This window comes from Dipteris shenzhenensis, chromosome 13 (genome assembly GCF_047967505.1).
Source record: "Dipteris shenzhenensis isolate YYH24624 ecotype China chromosome 13, Dip_SZ_1.0, whole genome shotgun sequence".
Lineage (NCBI taxonomy): Eukaryota > Viridiplantae > Streptophyta > Polypodiopsida > Gleicheniales > Dipteridaceae > Dipteris > Dipteris shenzhenensis.
The window spans coordinates 2,859,755-2,882,362 of record NC_141608.1 but is presented as its reverse complement, the minus strand read 5'-3'; the positions used below and the strand labels follow the sequence as shown (position 1 = coordinate 2,882,362).

At 43.4% G+C, this 22,608-nt stretch overlaps 1 protein-coding gene across 1 annotated transcript in view; it reads right to left on the bottom strand.

Moving 5' to 3' along the window:
• LOC147894924 (DNA polymerase V family) overlaps window positions 1-22,608 on the bottom strand; it is an 86,666-nt gene that overhangs the window by 43,129 nt on the left and 20,929 nt on the right. The window contains 2 exon segments of the mRNA XM_087383582.1: window positions 16,392-16,589; window positions 16,673-16,798. Of these exon segments, the coding sequence (XP_087239708.1) occupies window positions 16,392-16,589; window positions 16,673-16,798 (324 nt within the window).

Sequence of the window (22,608 nt, the reverse complement as noted above, 5' to 3'; positions counted from 1 at the left end):
GGCAAAATATGTATGTCATACCATGCCTTTCTTCTGCGCTATATTACCTGTTGTGACCAACCTACTCGGAGGCGTAACTCATCCAGGTGGCTTAGCTGATGCAATCGTCCCCTGATTGCTTCTTACTCATCCAAGTGATGCTCAGTAGCAATATGACAATAAATTCTAAGGGGGACTACTGCTTCTAAGCTAAAGGCCATATGAAAAGGAGTAACATTTGTAGTGACCTTAGAAGCAATTCTATATGCCAATAAAGCAAAATGAAGTTTAGTATGCCATTCACTCTTTGGATGACTACACTGCTTTTGTGAGGATAAGCTTGATTGTTTTATTTGTGGACTCAACTTCACCATGAGGATAATAAGTAGTGGAAACTATATGCATGATTTGAAATTCAGTCTTGAGAAACTCCACAACATCATTAAGGAAATGTGAACCATGATCACTAACAAGCTCTAGAGGGCATCCATATCTGCAAATGATAGTTTCAAAAATAAACTTGGCAGTGTTCTGAGCCGAGTTATCTCGAAGTGCCTTAGCTTTAGTCCACTTAGTAGCATAGTCAGTAGCTAAATTATGTATAAACCTTGCAGGTTTGAAAGGACCAACAAAATCCAAACCCCATCTTTGATGGGGCTTCCCAAGAACGAGTAGGTTGCAATGGCATAGACTGATTGGGCAATAACCGTCCAGTGCGCTAACAAACATCACAATGCACACACTTAGTTTGAGCATCCTTAAACAAGGATTCCCACCATAATCTTGTCTGCAGCACTATTCTGACAGTTAACTTCCCTTGGAAATGTCATCTTGAAGGACCCAAGTGCGCTTCCTACAAACGGTCACTCACTCATGTGGCATAACCCACCTGCAAAGAACTCCATCTGCACACTGATGATAAAGATGTCCACCAATTAAACTGTATTTCCGAGCCTTCAAGGTCATTTGTTTGCACTTATCGGTAGGCACTCAAGTGACACGAGTGAAGGCTTTATTATGAAATGCTCCCACAAGGAGTTGCACGCAAGTGAGGAGCCTTCAAGTAATGTATCCTTACACAAATAATCCATTAACTCCACATATTCATGATCACAATAGTCAACTGCAAAGAGTTTAACATCTGGAAGTTCAATAGTAACTCCTTGAGTATCCTCGAATGCAGGAAGTCTAGATAAACAGTCACCCCCTACATGGGTTTTCCTGGTTTTATGAATAATTTTAAAGTTGAACTCTTAAAGCAAAAGCATCCAACGCACAAGGCACCCTTGAATAATAGTCTTATTGATTAGATAAAGTAATGCCTGATGGTCTGCATAAAACACAAAAGGATTGCCGAGTAAATAATGCCTTAATATCTGCACCCTGAATATCATACCCAAAGCTTCTCGCTCGGTGATACTATAGTTGAACTTACTAGGAGTCAATAACCGACTGGCATAATACACTGGATAATCTAGCCGACCATCTGGCTGAGCCAAAATAATGCCTAAGGCATAGCCAAACACATCTACATGCACATGGAAAATAACATCCCACCTCCGTTGCCTTAAAATGGGTGTACCCATGGCTCGGCTCTTCGGATCATGGAAAACCACAGACAACTTGGTGGTCCATTCAAACTTGGCATCTTTCTTTGTCAACTCATACAATGGAGCTGCAATCTTGGCAAAATCTTTGATAAAGCATCTATAGAAGCTGATAAACCACAAAAGACTGCAATTGAGTTAGATTTTCATGCTCAGGCATTTGCTATATAGCTCGAATCTTACCTGGCTCGGTTCGTATACAATCTTGAGAAATTACATGACCGCGCAATATGCCCACTCGGACACAGTATACACTTTTAGCCCGGTTGAGTGAAATACCTGCTTGACTAAATCTTAGAAATACCTTTTTTAGATAACCGAGATTATTTTTGACTAAAGAGTAAACACAAAAATCATCTAAGTAAATGGCAATGAACTCAGTGAGATAATCACGCTAAGTCTCTACCATAAATTTATGGAATGTTGATAAAGCATTTCTTAACCTAAAAGGCATAACTTGGGTTGAATAAGCAAGTTGCAACCCATTCCGTGATAAAGGCAGTTTTGGATTGATCATCCGGGGTGCAGTAATTTGATTATAATCAATGTAACTATCCATAAATGAGTAAATCTCATGTCCTGCAACTTGGTTCAACATTCCATTAGTGAAAGATACTGGAAACAGATCAGGGACTGTCTATGCATTTAACTTGAGATAATCTAAGCAGACTCAGAGTTTACCATTTTTTCTTAGGCACAATCACAATAGGAAATAACCAATCACTGCTATCAATGGCATAGATAAAACCAGCACGCAAAAGTTAATCCAACTTGGCTTTTACTATTTAGCATTGTTGGGATTCATTCTATACCTTGTTGTCCAATTGGTTTGGCATCTGGCACTAAAGGACATAACTCGGGAGGAGCTCCTCGTAGATCAGTGTAATTCCAGGCAAAATCCTTATACCTGACAAATAAATATTTTGTAACCCTTAATTGTAGGGTTGTCTTATGTTCCAAGATTGAGTTCTTGTGTTGACTCTGGTACCAACTGCTTAGTACCGAGTCTCGTAATAGTCACCGGTATTTCAGGTAACTCTCGTTCCCCTTCAATGTCTTCAATGAAGTTACTCAAAAAGAGATCTTTTTGCTTAGCAATCTCCTCGGCTTTCAACTTCTGTTTCATGTCTACAACCACTTGGAAAATATCAATCTCACCCACAGGTAAGATTTGTAACTCCATCAATCGTGACTCAACATCCTGAGGAAAATGGATATGTGACCTCCAAAATCTTTGGTCGGCAACTACTCCGAACCTTCCCAGGGCTGGTCAGTATGCATACATCTTGACTATCTATTTTAATGATCATCTCTTCTGAACCCAATCATGGAGTACTTTTTCACTTTTAGGCTAAGGTCGTCCCAATAGTATTCGATAGGCATGCTGCTCCATGGCAATCACAAGAAAACTAATTGTATAATAGATTCCACCTATAGAGATGACAACATCCTGTAACATACATTTTGGGTCAACTGGCCGTTGATCTGTCATGCGTACTTGAAAAGGTGATGATTTAAAGGACTTGAACTACAACCTCTTAGACATTTCTTCAGAAATAATGTTGATCCCAAAACCACCATCCACTATCACTCCTAGTATAGTCTATTTCTTAACTTTGATAGTGATCGATGGTACTTCCTCATCGACTACTAGAGTGTTAATAACAGGAAGAGTGGCTAAAGAATCTACCTCTTTCAGTTGGTCAGATGACTCTTTAATCTGTTGGGCAAAGAAATCCCAAAAATATCGAGCTATCGGCACTAACTTGGCGAATGTTAAACGGACTTGCATGTTCCTGAATATTTATGATGCTTGACCTATCTCTCTACTAGATTCTGTTGAAACGTTCGGTTCTAATGCATTTGTCTAAGATTTTGAGGATTCTCCTTGCTCGGCAAAGGACTGCTGACTCTATTCAGGCATTTCGATTGCTGGAGCATTCCCTTTTGAATCACTTGCAATTTTAGCAGCCAACACTGTTTTAACCTTCCAATTAATGTCTTTATCTAAGGAACCTGTGTCTACACTGGTTGCAACTCATCCTTTTGACCTAGCAACCACTTGGGCATCAACTACATCTGGCAACTCGTCTACAATTGCTCGGCATTCTGGATCCACTTCCTTTCTTTCCATGTTAGTTTTGATGAAATTTCACATGTTCAGCCCAAATTGGACAATCAGAACATAGATAATTTTCTCCACAACAAAAACACTTGATCTTGGATGGATCTTCTTCATTGATCTCCTACCTAAAACCTTCACAGGAACGCTTTCTACCAACTACGCAAAACCGTGCTATTGGTTGATCTGCTGCAATCTCTTGCACCTCCAACTGTAAACAGTGGTTGGTCCAAATTCTTCCACTGCTTCCAAGTAGTTCGCGCTCGGTAACCGCACTAGAACCCTGCCCATGTTGGCCTAACCTGAGGGCTAACAATCTCAACATATCTGCTTATGGTCAAAAGAATGTATGTTTTTTTTAATTAGTGCCCAAGAAAAAAGACCTGCATTTCTGACTTCCTATAGCTGAGCAAATCCGTCAATCTTTCTTAAAATCAACTAAGCAAATCTCACTTGTGACCGAACTGTCGGCACAACCACCCAAACTCTCTAGACCATAGTTCTAACCCGTAGAGAACTGGAGCTATTGTTTGAGAGCCGAGGGTACATGCACTCATCGTGATAGACAAAGGCACTTATGGTCTTCTCTTGGACTCAAATTTCCTACATTGTATCAAACTAACCTCTTCCTCATTGTTTCTGGATAACCTCTTCCTCATTGATTCTCGATATCCGGACAGCCATTCCTCCTGATTGCAACAGATGTCAAGCGCATCCACAAGCCCGTGGCCATGCTAGCTGGTGCCAACATAGGCAGCCAGGTCACCTGCCACGCAAGCATCGGTGCAACCATGCAGACAACCTTGCGCAGTCAACAATCAGCACACAGTCAACACCACATCATCCTACGTCAAAAAACACAGACAAAGCCAACGTGTTGACTTTTTGCCAACGTTGGCTTTTTTTACCAACCTGGTCAACAGTCGGCGTTGAGCAGCCAGCCAGGGTCACGGTCGGTGTTGACCAGGTTGGCCAGGCTGACCTAACAGCCTATAAAAGAGCAACCTTTGGCCCTCATTCTTCATCCCACAATTCGGCACTTCAGCCCTCAAAATAGCAGCAGCAAGGCCTCCCTGCAGCAGGCCAACAAGGTAGCCTCAGCCTCTTCAAGGATCTAGTGAGGATTCACCTCCTCTAGGTAGTCTTGTCTTTCAGTTTTGCACTGAGGGTTCCAGCCCCTTCATACAATTGTATTCAGACCTTTGGGCATCCATTATTCAGTTGTATCTATTTCCTCTTGGGAGGTCCACTACATTCTCTCCCTCTGATTCTCTCACTCACATCCACAACATCACTTTGTGTATCGAGTGCATCATCTTGCAGTTCCAGTTAGTATTGAGCAGGAGAAAGAGTGAGGTTAGTCTATCTCCTGCTACAACAAAATACTTTCTAGCGTTCTTCCTTGCCTGATAAGGTCTCGATAAGGTCTTTGTACTGTACAATTGATATTCAAAATTCAAAATTCAAAGTTTTGTATGTGAAAACCCAAGTATATACATCCACATCTCATGAGAACCGGGTTCTTGTTCCCATTCCCATTTTTCCCTAGGACATTCCCATTTCCATTTCTCGTTCTCATTCCCTCTACCACATCATACAATGACATGGCACTAGCATGGGATTCTTCTTCCCATTTCCATCATTCTCCATGGCATTCTCATTTCCATTTCCATTTCCACTCCCATCAAGGTTAGTTGTTCTCTACGTAAAGGAACCAAGGAGCCAGCTAGAGATGAGCCCATACCTCCTAGTGTCTCGATGAAAGTCTCCAGCTCATCGATGTAGAGGCCAAACAGGGTTGGTTACAACAAACAACCCTATTTGACTCCAATCGTGCTCCTGACTTTCTCAGTCCATCTAATCGCCGTCTAAACCCTACCTAAAACCATTTTATGGCGTGCCAAAATTGCCCATATAATCTCCTAACCATACCCCGGCTCTTGTAGGCATATGTTAAGGCCGGTCGTGGAGCTGTGTCAAAATCCGTGAGAAAATTCACAAAGCACCAATAAACCCTCTGTCTCCGTAACCTGGCCTCCTCAAAGACACCTCATAGTACGAGGATGTGATCAAGGGACGCATAATTAGTGTGAAAGCTTGCTTGTCCAATAGCTCTGAGTCCCTCGCTCTCCGCAGACTGACTAACATGTGCCAAGGCATAAATATTGGCCCATGTTGGGGTTACCCGAGTCACCTTCCTACCTGTGAGCCCCCAAAAGAGAAGGATTGTCATGACATGAGTACCCAGTATTTCCCAAATCAGTATGCTAATCAATGGGATCAGCCAAAAGAAAAACATCAGTTTAGACGGCTCTAAAATCGGAGTCATATTGCTAGGTCATTGCCTAGAGGTAAAAAAGAATTAGAATAATTAAAGTAAGGGGGAACCTTAGAGATTCTAGTACCTAAGGACTAAGGATTAACCTAGGTCTTAGGGAGAACTGAAAAGACACATCTAATGAGGGTGTGATCAGTCATCTCGTCACATCCCATCTTCCAACCCTTCTATTGGAAGGATGCTTACTCTCATACTAGGATCTATCCTACAAACAATAGTTAGGCTGAGCCTAGAGTAGTACCTGACTAAGAGAGAACCTAGGATATGTCCTACAAACAATAGTTAGGCTGAGCCTAGAGTAGGAAATGAATAGGATAGGATGGAAGAAACTTTCCATCGTGGCAGTTGTCCAACTTCTCTTCATGGAGAAAGATCTCTAGCGGGTTGTGTCGGGAACTGAGAAGAAACCAGCTAATAACCAAGGCCTAGATAAAAGATGCAAGCATGAGATTTGAAAAATAAGAGAGCATGAGGTCTATTGGGAAGGGCCCTGGGCATGGAATTCTTCCATCATGTTGATATCTCGAAGATAGCATCCTAGAACTGGAGTATGTTGGCACTTGATTTGGCTCAAGGGTGCGAAATTCGAAGATAATGCTTTATGTGGAAACTTTATTTGTTTTGGATAATCTAGTGGGGAGCCGACAGCTTACTGCAAATCATCTGTGACAACATGAGCAACTAGAGACGCTCCACCTGAGCCCACTTTGCATCCGAGAGATCCGGCCCCCAACAAGGGCTGCTATACATCCCAGCTGGTCAGACTAAGGAGTTGAATAGGAGGGCCTTGATCTGGGGGTCCTGAAATGTGGAAGCAATGTCTCTCCAACCTGGCTAAGGAGGCATATCCTCTGCTGAGATTGGCCTGCATGATTGGCCTGCATAGCCGGTCTCATTGTAAAAATAGGGCTAGAAAAGAGAACCCCGAGGTATGTATAAGATAAGAAAATCTCAACCAACGCTTCAAAGATGTGATGTAATGGGAGTGTGCTTGTAGCCATGAGACTTACAAAAACATGTCATTGTTTTTTTGGTGAACTGCTCTTTATGCATAACCGCTCAGGAGGTGTTGAAGATGATAACCTTGGTTTTGCCAAGGTTGACCTTCAAATCATGTGACTCACAAAAGGACTGTAGTGCATCTAAATGTCTCTGAAGGCCCTCTGCAGACGGGGCCACGGATACTTCAGGGGAACACTCTCTGCAGCTGCAATCTTTAGCAAGAACAAAGAGAGGTGTTGAAGGAGGTCTTTTCAGCTCACTAAAGTTCTAATAGAGCATGTAGGTTGACAAAGATCAGTGGTGCTCTGTGCAGGTAGAGGCAGCTTATGGGAGTGCCAACGGTCCACATCTAGGCAGCACAAAGTCTGCTAGATGGCAATGTTTTGAAAACATATGTTTGTAACAAGGTTTGCCTATTTTGTGCAATCTATATTATATGGTTTGGCTATTCTACTTTATGAGCATGTATCTGTGGTTAACTTCCAAGAGTACTTATGTTTTGGCTATTCTACTTCATGAGCATCTATATGTTCAAGAGTACTACGGTTCATTCTAGGCACAGCCCTCCATTTTGGGTGTGTCAGTGTCACCACAATGTAAATATCCTAAGTCAAAGTACAGTTGACCATTTATTTGATCTTAATTAAAGAATGTTATATGTGTTAATTACGGTCAAAGAGTTATTTTAATGGTCAAAGGATTGACTACGGTCAAAGATACTTGACTCCAGTCAAGTAAACCTGACTACGGTCAGAGAATGTTGACTTTGGTCAACAAGACTTGGCATGCGCCAAGAGGGTTAACCCCGGTTAACCAAGATGTGCCAACCTCGGTTGGAGAGACTTGGCTATAATTAAAGCGCCTTGACCTTTGGTCGAAGCTCTTTAATTATAATCAAGAGTGTTGACCTCGGTCAACCAGAGAAAATATATATATATATTTATTTATATATATATTTGTTTAGATGTGCACATGTGTTCAGTGGGGACGCCCACCGTGACTAGGATTAGTCCACAGTGTGTTATTTGCATGCAAAGCGCTAACAATTAATGGGTACCATGGTGGTGCGCTTTAATTAATTGTTGCAGGTACTAGAAGGATTATTTTTCCTAAACGAGATGGGAGCCTGACAAGCACCTAGGAAGCGGTTCGTGTGACCGAGAGCCTGGAAGACTCCAGAATGGCCCTAAGTGGCTTGTAATAAGAGTTAGTCTAGATTTTAGACAAGTGGCATGTTGCCAATTTGAATGGGGCTAGAAGCTCTTGTAAAAAAAGAGAGTTCTTTTGACGTTTTGAAGAGAGAGAGTTACGAGACAGCTTGAGGCTGAACTTTTGTAACAGTTTTTTTTTTCTAAAAGTAATAAAGACCTTCGGGGGGGTCCAGCCCGACAGTTTGTCCTGGGCCCTAGTGTTTGTCCAGAGAGAGAGAGAGAAGGGAGAGCTGTGGACAGTTTTAACTCAGTCAGATAACGTGAATCCATAGCTATTCATTTTCCCACGATCAGTTCCGGTTTTATTGGTATCAGAGCGAAGGTTCATAACCTTCTCAGGTTGTGACGATTCAGCACGAGAGAGAAGATCCAACGTTGCCCCGAAGAAAGGATGGCGTTGCCCAGAGAGGTGGCAGTTGGCAGGCTTGGGGCTTCAAATTGGACGGGGCAAGACCAGACATCGATGAACGGATTACAGGGACTGATCTCTGTACATCGACTTTCACGCAAAGCATGAAGGTGGACACGCCTTCGCGATGGGGGATTCCGAATTTGTGGTAAATGTGTACGCCCCTGTTGCGTCACTATCGGGGGTCCCGTGAACATCCGACGGACGGACAACGTGAGGTATCATCCGCTGTCTAACAGAGCTGTCGACGAAGACCTTCAGCGCATTTCGTGAAGGTTTAGATCGATCAACAAGGTGCAGGGTGTCGACGCGACGCGCGATGATTTCCTGCATAGCCAAGGTTTCAAACCTTTGGCTGTTGCTGACGTGGCCAGGGTGCCACCTAGGCAGACACGTGGCCTGCAAAAAGATGACGTGGCAGTACACGTGGCGCTGACGCGATGCTGACGTGGCAGCATGTGCAGGCTGATGACGTGGCAGTACACGTGGCACACTGACACGTGGCAGCCAGCCTGGCAGACCAGTGGGTAAGTGAACCCTGGTACAGTTAAACCCTGGTTGGTTGACCTGTGGTTAGTGAAACCCTGGTTAAGTCAACTGCAGTCAGTTAACTCTGGTTAGTTGAACCAGTGTTCAGTCAGTTCAACTCTGGTCCAGTTAATCTGGCCTAACCAGATCAGTTTGGTTGGTGTAACCAGAACCAGTTAGTCTGGTTAGACTAACTAACAGTTACTCCATCTGGTTACTGTTTTCACCAAAAAAAAAAAAAAAAAAAAAAAGAGACAGTCGCAGAGACAGTTTTGGCTATCAATTTTCTCCTGCCTGTCAGGTTTTTACTGTCAGAAAAGTAGCAGAAAACCAGAGAAAAGCAGAGAAAACAGAGATTTGCAGAAAATGGAGAATGCATGCCTTTGAGCAGTAAAAAGAGGGAAAAACAGATGCCTTTTGAAGCCATCTGCAGCAGCCAGAACAGGGCAACATAGTTGATGATGCTTTGGCAACTGTGTGGGTACATGCTTTGAACTGACAGCCAGTACTGGCATAGATTGTGAATGCAAAACACCTCTTGTTGAGGTACCTTTTCTGTTGGAAAAGCAAAGGTAGTGTGCATCAGTTACCCGCACTGTGTGAGAAATCTGCAGATCTCAGAATATGGATCAATCACCTATCCAGTGGGATTCTCAAGATAGGGATGTGCATCCAAGACAGAGGAATGTGCCACAAACTCAACAGGAATTCGAACAAATGGTACGCACTCGTATACAAGAGCTGGAAAATCTTAAAAGGGATCCCAGGGCTCAGCATTTGTTTCCAGCAGAGGCTATGCCTGATCCAGTATATGACGTGCCAATGCCAGAGGCACACTCCCGTGTACAGTCTGAGAGAGAGAGATCTCATAGATCTCATAGGAGACGGTCCCATAGTAAAAAGAGATCCAGGCATCGTCACCGATCTCCTAGTCCATCACCGTCTACCTCGAGTTCGACTTCTGTGTCTTCTTCTTCCTTATCAGATAAACCATCCAGGAAAAGAAGGAAACACGAGAAGTCTGGGAAGAGAAAGTCTTCCAAAGCGACCAAGGAATTTAAAGAGGGAGGAAAATCTGTCAAGTTTATGACCTACAATGGACAGTATGGTCATACAGACAAAGCATTGCAGTTTATCAGACAGTTTGATGCTGCATTTGGTACAGAGAAATTTTCAGAATCCTCCAAATTAAGAATGGTCAGCTTACACTTAACAGCAACGGCTAGTGCATGGTGGAGTGCACTGACTACAGATGGGTCAGCCCCAAGAAAGTGGAAGGGCTTCAAGAAAGCCTTCTACCAGCAGTTCATGCCTAAACAGTTCAGAGACCATGTTCTTCAAGACTGGGACAGCTTGCACATGGATGCAGGAGATACAGTGGATGGGTACAACCAAAAGTTCTGGGATGCTTATTTGCAGGTTGCACCGTTCAAAAAGATCTCCAAAGGTACCCAGATGAGAAAGTACAGAGCAGGTCTCACTCCAAGAATTCAGGCAGTAGTGAATGCTTTGGGGGCAAAGAATATTCAAGATCTTATGCATTCAGCCTCAGTAGCGAGTCTTGTACCGCTACAAGATCCATCTACAGTGCCATCCTTGCATGCAGGACGTACTGATAAAAAGAAATCTGATTTTCAAAAATCAGAAAAGAAAGAGTCCCCTAAGGCTGAAAAGAAAGGGTTTCAGTCTCAGAAGCCGAGGGGTACTCAGTTCTCAAAGACCTATAAAGGCAAATCTAATTTTACCCCTGAACAGATAGCAGAATTCCGTAGAGATGGGAAATGCTTCAGGTGCGGTAAAGAGGGGCATGTGGCTGCCCAGTGCCCAGAAAAGCCTTCATCGTCGAAGGGAAAAGAGGCAGAGAAGCCACGAGGACCGCAAAAGCCAATGGCAGGGGGTATTCCTGATATACTGGGTCATGCTTTGAACCCAGAAGAACGAGAATTGCTGCTATCATGGGGCAAAGTTAGAGACCAGCAAGCGCTGATTTTATTTGATCCAGGGGCTACTGATAATTTCATATCAGAGGATCTAGCCCTGAGGCTGGGAATAAAGACGGAAGAGCTAGGCAGGGCTTTGGATGCCGATCAAATGTTTTGTGGGAATCCTGTGCCAGTTACTCCCTTGATAGGGAAGCTCCGTCTTCATATTCAGAGTTATGTGGATCAGGAAGACTTCTTCATTTCTCCACTGAAACATTATGATGTAGTTTTGGGGATGCCTTGGTTTCACCGCAAGGCAGTGAAGTTGACTCTTCCTGAAAGAGTGCTGGAATTTGTACATAGGGGGAAAAATCAGCGTGTAATTGCCAGGAATAAAGGGGACACTATCCCCATTGTATCTGATGTTTCATGCGGTAAAGCAATAAAGTCTGCAATTTCTGCGTACATGGTTTTTGTAAAAGAAAAAGAGACTGATATGCATGCTGAAATGAATGATGCAGACAAAGATAAGTTTCAGTTTTTGGTAAACTTTAAAGATTGCTTTTCTGATGTTTTGCCAGGGGAGTTACCCCCAGAGAGACCAGAAGATCATCAGATAGAGTTAATGCCTGGTAGTGAACCACCAAACAGACCCCCTTATAGAGTCAGTGCGACTCAGAGAGAGGAGATTATGGCTCAAGTACAGGACTTGCTGTCCAAAGGCTTGATTCAGCCCAGCTCGTCTCCTTTTTGTTCCCCTGTACTGTTAGTACAGAAGAAAGATGGTTCATTCCGTATGTGCGTTGATTATCGCGCACTGAACAAAATGACCATCAAGAATAGATTCCCTATTCCACGTATTGATGATGTCTTGGATCAGTTAAATGGAGCTTCAGTTTTCAGCAGGATAGACTTGAAGAGTGGCTACCACCAAGTGAGGATACAGCCTCAGGATGTGCATAAGACAGCATTCCGCACAACATTCGGGTTGTATGAATACTTAGTGATGCCTTTTGGATTGACAAATGCTCCAGCCACGTTCAATAGAATGATGGATCGCATCTTCCGGAAGTACAGGCATTTTACGGGTACTTTCTTTGATGATATCTTAGTTTTTTCTAAGACAGAGGAAGAGCACAGAGAACATCTTGCTATAGTGTTTCAAGAGCTGAGAAATCATCAACTCTATGTAAACAGCAAGAAAAGTGAGTTCTTCTTGGAAGAAATCCACTATCTGGGGCATATAATATCCAAGAATGGGATACAAATGGATCCAGCGAAGATCCGTGCCATTCAAGAATGGCCAGAGCTGAAAACTGTGCATGAAGTTCGAAGCTTTTTAGGCTTGTGTTCTTACTACAGAAGGTTTATCAGACATTTTGCTGATATCGCAGCTCCATTACATGACCTCACTAAGAAAAATGCAGCCTTCACCTGGGGATTATCACAGAAGAAAGCATTCAATACACTCAAGGAAAAGTTGACTACAGAGCCTATTCTGGTAGTTCCGGATCTGTATCAGTCTTTTGATGTGGATTGTGATGCTTGTGGAGAATGTGTTGGGGCTGCATTGCATCAGAATGGTCATGTAGTAGCCTATGAAAGCAGACGACTTCGGGATGCGGAAAGATATTTAGGAATCTATGAGAAAGAGTTATTGGCTGTAATTCATGCTATCCATACATGGAAACACTATCTTTTGGGTGCAGATTTTACTGTCAAAACAGATCACCAAAGTCTGAAATACTTTTTGACTCAGACCAAGCTTTCAGAGAAGCATATGAAATGGGCAAACATGCTGTCAATGTATCATTTTCAGATTGTCCATACTCCAGGAATTCGGAACAGAGTGGCAGATGCCTTGTCCCGAAGACCCCAGGTCAATAATGTAACTATTGCTTATCATCAGGACCTGGAAGGCATGAGAGAACAATATGCTCATGATTCTGATTTTGGTGAAATTTTACAGCAGATGCAAGAAGGACAATCTACCAGTCACTATTCCCTGAAAGATGGGTATTTAATGAAAGATGATTGCCTATGCATCACCCAGGAGATGAGGAAAAAGATTTTGGAGGAATGCCATGCACCTCCCTATGCTGGACACAGAGGAATTACAGCAACAACTCTAGCACTAGAGAGGTATTTCTTTTGGCCAGGAATGCGGAAAGATATACATCAGTTTGTTACTGAATGCCTTACGTGTCAGAAAATCAAGTATGATAGACAGAAGGCACCTGGCCTACTTATGCCTCTTCCCGTGCCTCAGGCACCATGGGAAAATATTACAATGGACTTTATTTTTGATTTGCCAAGATCAAAGTCAGGGAATGATGGGATTTGGACTATCATTGATAGATTCAGCAAGCAAGCTCATTTCATTCCGGTTCGCAAAACCATAAAGGCAGATCATATGGCTAAGTTGTTTATGGCACAGATCTTTAAACATCATGGTATGCCTAAGTCCATTGTTAGTGATCGAGATCCCAGAATGACCAATCTATTCTGGAGAGCTTTATTTGATAACATGGGGACGAATCTGAATTTTTCTTCTTCTTTCCATCCCCAGACAGATGGTCAAAGTGAAGTAGCAAATTCTACCATTTTGGATATGCTGAAATGCTACGTGGGTGACCAAAGTTCAGACTGGGAAAAGTACTTACCGTTAGTAGAGTTTGCTTATAATAATACAGTACATAGCTCTACAGGGAAAGCCCCTTTTGAAGTCATATATGGGAAGGTGATTTTGCCACCTATATTGAGGACTAAAGATGAAATATTTGCAGCTGATCAGTTTGTGAGAGACCTCCAGACAGCTTACAGCCAAGTCCGGACAGCAATTGAAAGGTCTCAAGAGAAACATAAAAGGGCTGCAGATAAACATAGGAGACAGTTGGATCTCAAGGAAGGGGACTGGGTACTTTTAAAGTTTGAAAAAGCTAGGCTCCGCAAGTTTAAAGGCAAACAGAAAGTGTATGCAAAGTTATCTCCCAGATACTATGGCCCTTTCAGGGTTACAGAAAGAATAAATGAGGTTGCATACAGATTAGCATTGCCAGAGCATTGGAGGATTCACAATGCATTTCATGTGAGTCTTCTCAAGAAATTTCAAGGACCAGAGCCTACAGAACCAGTATCAGAGGATCCACCAGAAGTGGATGAACTGGAGGAAGTCCTTCAGCCAGAGCAAATTGTGTACCATACTGTACGTAAAGGCCCTCAGGGTAAGGAATTTTACAGGTATCTTGTAAAATTCAAGAATTATACGGCATTAGATGCCAAGTGGATGGACGAAGACATGTTATCCGATCATCCACAGCTTTTGGATGTTTACAAGGAAGCTTTTCAGTTGAGGTCAACTGAATAGAAGCCGAGGGGATGTCACCACAATGTAAATATCCTAAGTCAAAGTACAGTTGACCATTTATTTGATCTTAATTAAAGAATGTTATATGTGTTAATTACGGTCAAAGAGTTATTTTAATGGTCAAAGGATTGACTACGGTCAAAGATACTTGACTCCAGTCAAGTAAACCTGACTACGGTCAGAGAATGTTGACTTTGGTCAACAAGACTTGGCATGCGCCAAGAGGGTTAACCCCGGTTAACCAAGATGTGCCAACCTCGGTTGGAGAGACTTGGCTATAATTAAAGCGCCTTGACCTTTGGTCGAAGCTCTTTAATTATAATCAAGAGTGTTGACCTCGGTCAACCAGAGAAAATATATATATATATTTATTTATATATATATTTGTTTAGATGTGCACATGTGTTCAGTGGGGACGCCCACCGTGACTAGGATTAGTCCACAGTGTGTTATTTGCATGCAAAGCGCTAACAATTAATGGGTACCATGGTGGTGCGCTTTAATTAATTGTTGCAGGTACTAGAAGGATTATTTTTCCTAAACGAGATGGGAGCCTGACAAGCACCTAGGAAGCGGTTCGTGTGACCGAGAGCCTGGAAGACTCCAGAATGGCCCTAAGTGGCTTGTAATAAGAGTTAGTCTAGATTTTAGACAAGTGGCATGTTGCCAATTTGAATGGGGCTAGAAGCTCTTGTAAAAAAAGAGAGTTCTTTTGACGTTTTGAAGAGAGAGAGTTACGAGACAGCTTGAGGCTGAACTTTTGTAACAGTTTTTTTTTTCTAAAAGTAATAAAGACCTTCGGGGGGGTCCAGCCCGACAGTTTGTCCTGGGCCCTAGTGTTTGTCCAGAGAGAGAGAGAGAAGGGAGAGCTGTGGACAGTTTTAACTCAGTCAGATAACGTGAATCCATAGCTGTTCATTTTCCCACGATCAGTTCCGGTTTTAGTCAGCTACAGCAAGCAACCCCTTCTATAATTAAAAACATCTCATTCTCCTTTCTCATCGCCTCCCATGTATCCTCTTGGATGTCCATTGTCCAAGCATTCTTTCAACTTGGTGCTGAAGTCCCGCACCTCTTTAGTCTCGTCACCAAGGAGGGAATTTTTTCAAAAGCCTCTTCCAGTGCCTTCATGGCTCCTCCCCCTGTTGCGCTTCTTGTCATCGTTGCAACCCAAGTAGATACTTCTCAAATGTCCAAATCGCAACAAGGTACCTTGCTATTTCTGTCAGTCCAAAAATATCAAGGTTGACCACTGACAGAATTTCCATTGTGTTCCATCAATGGAATTTCATCAATGTGAATGTCTGTCGCCTTTAACCCTTGAAATCAAAATGTGGCTAGCTCTCTGACGTTGGTGTAGGTGCATAGTCACAAGAAATGTTTCGTCCGTTTCGTCATTTCGTCGTTTCGACAAGTTTCGTTTCGTTTCGTTTCAACTTTCCAGACGAAACGGATAGGTTTCGAATTGATGCTTAATATATACCCTTACAGAGGTGAATAAGATATGTTATATTTAAGTTAGGTGAACAAAGAGAAATACAAGTCAAGACACTAAAAAGGGAATACAAAACACAAACATATTTTTAAATTTATTTAAATTCCATCTCCTTTCTCAAGTTCGGATAGGTTTCAAGATGATATTGAATGCATATAAGGATAGGGATAGGGGCAAAGAAGATATACAAAGTTTAGAGTGAACAAAGAGAAATACAAGTCAAGATACCTAAAAAGGAAATTTAAAACACACATTTTTCAAATGTTTTTAAATTCAAGCAGGGCAAGGACATCCAGACAGATGACAAGCCCACAGGTCGCATCAAATTCTAGCAAGGTCGTGTGAGGGAGAGATGCAAAAGACACCCATAACAGAAGTGAGAAGCAATAGACCCATGAAGTTGGATCATACCCTGTCTATTAAATGCAACAGCACCGTAATGGCAGGCTCACGGAGGAAAATCTTTTTCCTGGCCAGAGAAAGCAGCTGTTCTGTGATGTCTCTGAGAAAACTTGCTTGCTCAGTTTCCATGCCATCAGCAACTAGCCTACCAGCCCTCACGACAGCTCCCAAAGCAAAGAGTTGCCCCAAGAGCCCATCTCGTATTTCCTGCAGTGTTGTTCCAACATATTAGCTTCATTATATGATACCCTCAAGAATTAAAGCCACAAAACATAAAATTACACACTGACCTGGCCTTTCATTGAAGAAGTTACTTCCAGGTTCTTTTTTATGAGCTTCAGGACAGACTCGACTTCGATCCACGGAAGTGCCTCGAGAACAGAAGCCAAAGCCGTTGCAAATCCTTGTCTGGCACTCTGAGATGCACCATCCACAACGTACAGCAAATGATGGGCATCGTCATTAAAAAAGACCACAATCTAAGGTCACAGAATGCATCACATCAAACCAAACATGGGTTTGCAGCAGGCATAGAAACAACCCCAAAATAGTCAAAAATGCATTCAACTGCAGGTGCAATCTCATCTTTGAACATTGGAGTTTAACAGTACCGCTGAAAATTGGGCAGAATGTTTCATACTGTAAGAAAATGAAGTACTTCAAAAGCTTATAGAGGTGCCCAACAGGTGATTGCCTTATTAGTCAGAACACAATACACTTATATCCAAAATGTGGCCATAGGACACATGCACTAAATTGACTTTTGGGCATATACCACATTGCCCAAGACACTCACAAGTGACAGAACCCACCCAAATTAATCTTAAGAAAAGTTTGTCCTCAGGAAAACTATCTGGACACCTTTTCTTTATACCACTTATATTTGCCCATGTGACTTTATGCATGCCTATTTTTCCAATCAAACAAGTATTTATAGGTCAACATGTGGCATGTTCCCAGTCTAGTACCTCAAGGATCTTTTCTGATTCACAAAGTCCTTTCAAATCGACAATGATTTTATCCCCGACCAAGGGCTTGTTTTCAACAAGTCCGTATTTGCCCAACTACCATGAAAGATTGTGCAAAATTCCGCACCATCACACAGCATTACCTTCTCAACAACCCCATACATATTCTCTTACATAATAATTTCTGCATCTCTCACAATGCAACACCAAGAAAGTAAGGGACGCCTTTGCTTTCCAAGCTAAATGTCTTATTAATATAAGAAAAACACCTAGCACTACCAGACACACCATCTAAAAGTGGGCTATAGAATTAGTTGTGACATTTTTCTTCACTTCACTTTCTTTCTTTCTTTCTCCTTAACCGCGAAAAAAACCTTTGACTATAGATACCCTGTCTTAGTTGGATATGTATAATGCTGGTCTCCTACTAAGAACAACTTTCCATCAATTAAATCCAAAATACTTAGAATAGACGAAATATTACTACTATTGCCATATTATGATCACATAGTAGGTTTTTACCAAAGAGAGGAAGTTCAGCAACACCCAAATGTTTCCATGTCTTTGAACATTTAGTTGCAACTATGGCCTAATGCTGATTTATGATTGGATGTTTCTCATCGTTTGTTGGCTTGTTGGCTAAAATTTGTAAGGTTCTCATCATTGTAACGACTCCTCATAGAATGCCTAGCCAAGAGTAACACATAAAGGTTACATGACAACTTAAGGAAATGTGTCACTCACCTCCTATTACCTATCATGAATGGCATACTTGCCTACTAGGTTAGTAAATATGTCTTTGCACCATTCCTCTTAAAAATTGTGGAGTCGGCATATTGCCCTTCCATTACAAGCATTGATGAGAACATTCTCTAAATCTGCAACATGCTCAGCGTTCCTTTGAACTGTCGGCAGTTTTGACTCGATTTGACCTACCAGATCATGGTCCACTCAGTTAGAGGCATGGTCTACAACCACTTTAAAATGGTGCACCCTTGCTGGGATAAACATTTCAAGGGTTCAACTAAGGCCAAAAGCGAATGCCTGGGGCGAAGTGGGATGCAGCTCTTCCCCCCTTATCAAGATTGTATACTGGATGCCCAGTCCCCCGTAGAAAATGCGAAGCGGCAAAGGACCCCGAATGTCAAAGTCAGCTGAGCTTGTTGGAGTAGCAAACCTGATAGAGAATCGGATGATGATGGCTTCGACCGTCAAAGGTATGAACCTGAAAAAGTCCAGATGACGATGGCTCTAGCCATCAAAAATCTTAATCCAAAGAAGAGTCACAAGACGATGAACATAGGATCCACGAACGAGCAACTTGTCTCGCAGATTTGTGTCTCCCCTGAGAGATGATGCAGACCTCGTCTTAACCTCAAATGCATTGGTCTTTGCTATACATGATGCTGCCACTAGATCATTCCCCACGACCATATCTACAGCCCGCTCCCCCACCCGCTCCCCCACTGGGAAGATGAAACAAAATTCTTGGTATGATGATGAGTGCAGGGAGATGAGATCCCATCTTATATGAGAGCAAGCATTGGGGCACTTGACCAGATCTGAGGCACACCGGATATCACGACGATTGATGCGCCGTAAGAAGCGAGCTTTCCTCTCACATAGGATGGATGAGGTGATCCGATTGTTTCGTGGAGGGAACCCACTTTTGCATGGGGCTCTTACCCGAGAGGAAACCACCTATACCTATTACAGATCCAAAGGTATGGCACACTTGTGCGACATCCCTCTATGATGTCCTGCTCATATACCACCTGATATGTCTGCTCTTCCCCGGCCCACCACTTGCACTTTCTTCACCCCACAGAACGAGAGAGCTGCATTACGTCGGCTCCATAAGCGGAGAGCATAGGACCATGAGGGCTTACATACTGAGTACTTTGTACACAGGCTAGAGGTCTTGGCCCTGATCTTAGCACAGATGTTTAATCATGCGGTATGTCATAGTTTCCCCCCTACTTGGAGTACTACTACCATCGTGCCAATACACAAAGCAGGAGATCCCATGGATACAGGGACTTATCACACGCTCATGATTGGTCACCTACTGGCTAAGATCTATGGGTCAGTACTAGAGAGAGAGATCAGCTCCTATACAGAGATGCAAGAGCAACGGGCATTGGGAGAGGCCGGTTTTAGGAGACAACACTCAAATTTGGATCATATCTTCACCTTACAGGGAATCATTGACGAGGCACGCTCATAGTCTCAAAAATTCTATGCATGTTTTGTGGACTTTCGAAAGGCTTTCGACACTGTTCCACGAGCGCGCATGATTGTACGACTACACGAGATGCAGATCTCGGCTGTTTTTGTTTTGTTTTGTTTTGAGAGCCGGCTTTGCTGTGTGAGGCACTTACACCTACCAGACATCTCATGGAGCACTCTTTCCTCCCACCTTATTATGGGGGGTGATGAGCTTGTATGAGTCAGTCATAGGGAGAGGATGTGCTCCTACACGCCTGTCAGACTGGATCGAGAGTATGATAGGGGTGAAACAGGGATGCCCTCTCTCACCAACTTTATGTGGGCTATATATTGATGAGATCACGCCCTTCATTGGCTGCCTAGGAGGTGAAGGATCTCAACTAGCTGACCTAATACAAATACTATTGTATGCAGATGATATAGTCCTCCTATCCTCTTTAGCAGCAAGGTTACAGAAACACCTAGATGCCCCAGAGGTTTTTTATCGAGAGAGGGATTTGGCCAGTACTTTGCTGACATAGCTTCACCTACAGAGGGGAGCCAATGGAGATTGTGCAGTCTTACACATATCTAGGGACAATCTTTACAGGACCAGTCTTTATACAGCCCGAGCACGCCTTAGACGAGGGCAAGTGCCTTTGGCCCGACTGGAGTGACAGTGCTTTCAGGCGCATTTTCAAGAACCCCCGACGAAGGGATGGCTATTTGACCCATTAGTGAGGCCCACAGCCAAGTACACGGCACCCTTCTGGGGATGTGATCTGACAATGACTAAGTGGCGACACTTTGAGAGACTATAGGTGACCATGGGATCCAGGATGATTCGGAGCAAGCCCTCAGTCCCCACCAAATCATACAGGCAGAGTTTGCCATGGCACTGTTAGAGATCGATGCCATCTTTTAGGCAGTTACATACCTTCACAGAGTTTGGGCTTTACCTAGAGAGAGGCTACCGAGAGTGGCGCTAGAGTCATCTATGTGACTGCCTGAGAGTAGTACCAGCATGGCCTAGTATGCATGCATCTCAAAACGGTTTGATAGACATGGAATTCAGATGGATCGTCTCCCCCCCTTCCACTATAGCTTGGACGCCCCTGATCCTCTTGTCCCACGGGATGAGATCAACTGTATTATACGGTTAGACCTGCTTTAGCTCTATACATCATGGACATGGAGGGGAGACCAAGATTTCCCCACCAAGACCCGATTTTACCGCAATCACTTCTTGAGAGTATCGGAGGACGGAGTGATCACATGCCCTTAGGATTGCCATTAGGTAGATGCGAGTCCCATCCCGTCAGCTGAGGATTGAGACAGGGAGAGCCACATGCACACCTAGGGAGCAGCGGATCTGTAGATTATGCACATTGGGTGAGGTAGAGACAGAGGAGAACTTCTTATGTGTCTGCCATGTTTACTATGACATCCGAGGACGCTACCTCTGCCCTTTCCAGGAGGGGCTTGGATTCGAGCCTCTTCAGGTTGATTCACTTCCAAAACCAGGTCTGCATCGGTCTCTACCTGATGGAGATGAGACGTCACAAACAAACCCTCTTTTGACAGATCATAGAGGGAGAGAGGCCAACTCAGCAGGGGGTTGTGATGGAGCAAGCTCAGTGACACATCACAGATTTCTACACATTTGAGTCTGGCCCTGGACATGTCGGGATAGAGGATGAGGAGATTGACGACTTGAGGGCAGTATAGCCCAATGAGATGAGAGGATGACGAGGGTGATGCAGCGACGGACTAAAGTGGGCGTGATGGATGTTCAACCTCTTACTATTCTACTGGGAGGAGATCGCCTGACCAAAGGTGTTACTATTGATATGGCCCACAAGATACAGAGAGCTCGGAGACCACTCCCTCCACCGCAACGTGAGACAGGCAAGCAAACAGAGATACGAGACATCTTTGCAGCTCATAGGAGAGCCACCGTGGCACCTGGATATGTCTTATGAGTCTTTATCTGAGATTGATTGAGTACAACTATTGGTCACTACTTCGAGATTGGGAGCTTACATATTTTGTATCTTGGATTTTACTATAGTACCAACAAAGGGTCTTAGTGTGTCCTTTACAGCCCTTTGTGGCTTTTATGAGTATGTGTCACATTTGTTTCTGTACTTTGTCTCATAGGCCCGTGAGGCCTCCCAAAGATGTTAATACACCTTTCTTTCTCATAGGTACGATCTACAAAGAGCACCTCTTGGTCAAGCACGATTGGGACCAATTCCTCCCAGGTCAACTCATTCATCCTACCACTGGTGATCAAGGACGAATAGAAGGCCCCATACTGGGATGATAACTAGGACAATAGAGTTATGGCCATGTCCTCGAACGATATCTGCTTCCTTGCCTAGAGGGTCTCCTGCTAAAGTTCTTGTACCTTATTGATGTGGTCCTACATCGATGAAGACTTCTTGGGATCCAATAACCGCATCTGGACTTCCAGGGAAACCCTCTTCATGGAAAAGGTTAAATTATACATGGGTTCCAAATGCTCGCACATACTCTTGGCCATTGTCATGTGCTTCACGTGATTAATCACCTGAGGAGTACAATTAAGAAAAATGAACGATCTTGCCCTTGCATTGACACGGTCCCAAAGCTGAGACAAGGTCTCGGCCTCCTTCTCTGCCAAGATGCCAAGGTCCTTCGTAAGAGGATCTGGTCTGGCAACACCTACCAAGATGAAATCTGTCAGATCATATGAGTGTAAAGCAGACTCCATCATCACCCACCAGATGCCGTAATTGAGCCCATCCAACTATCCATCAACCCGGAACGTGGGCAGCACTGGGATTTTTGTCTTGTTCTCTGCCATCTCAAACAAAGTCACCATGTCGGAGTGAAGAGGAAGCTTAACTGTAAGAGAAGATGGATAGGATAGAAGGGAACAGAAGGTTGAAGAAAGGAGAGGGCTGGAGAAGAGGGTGAAGGGGCTGACAGCCTAATGTACCTTCACTTGTCGGGGAACACCTCCTTTCTAGTCTGAAAACAACCTTCGAATTCACCCTTTACTGGGC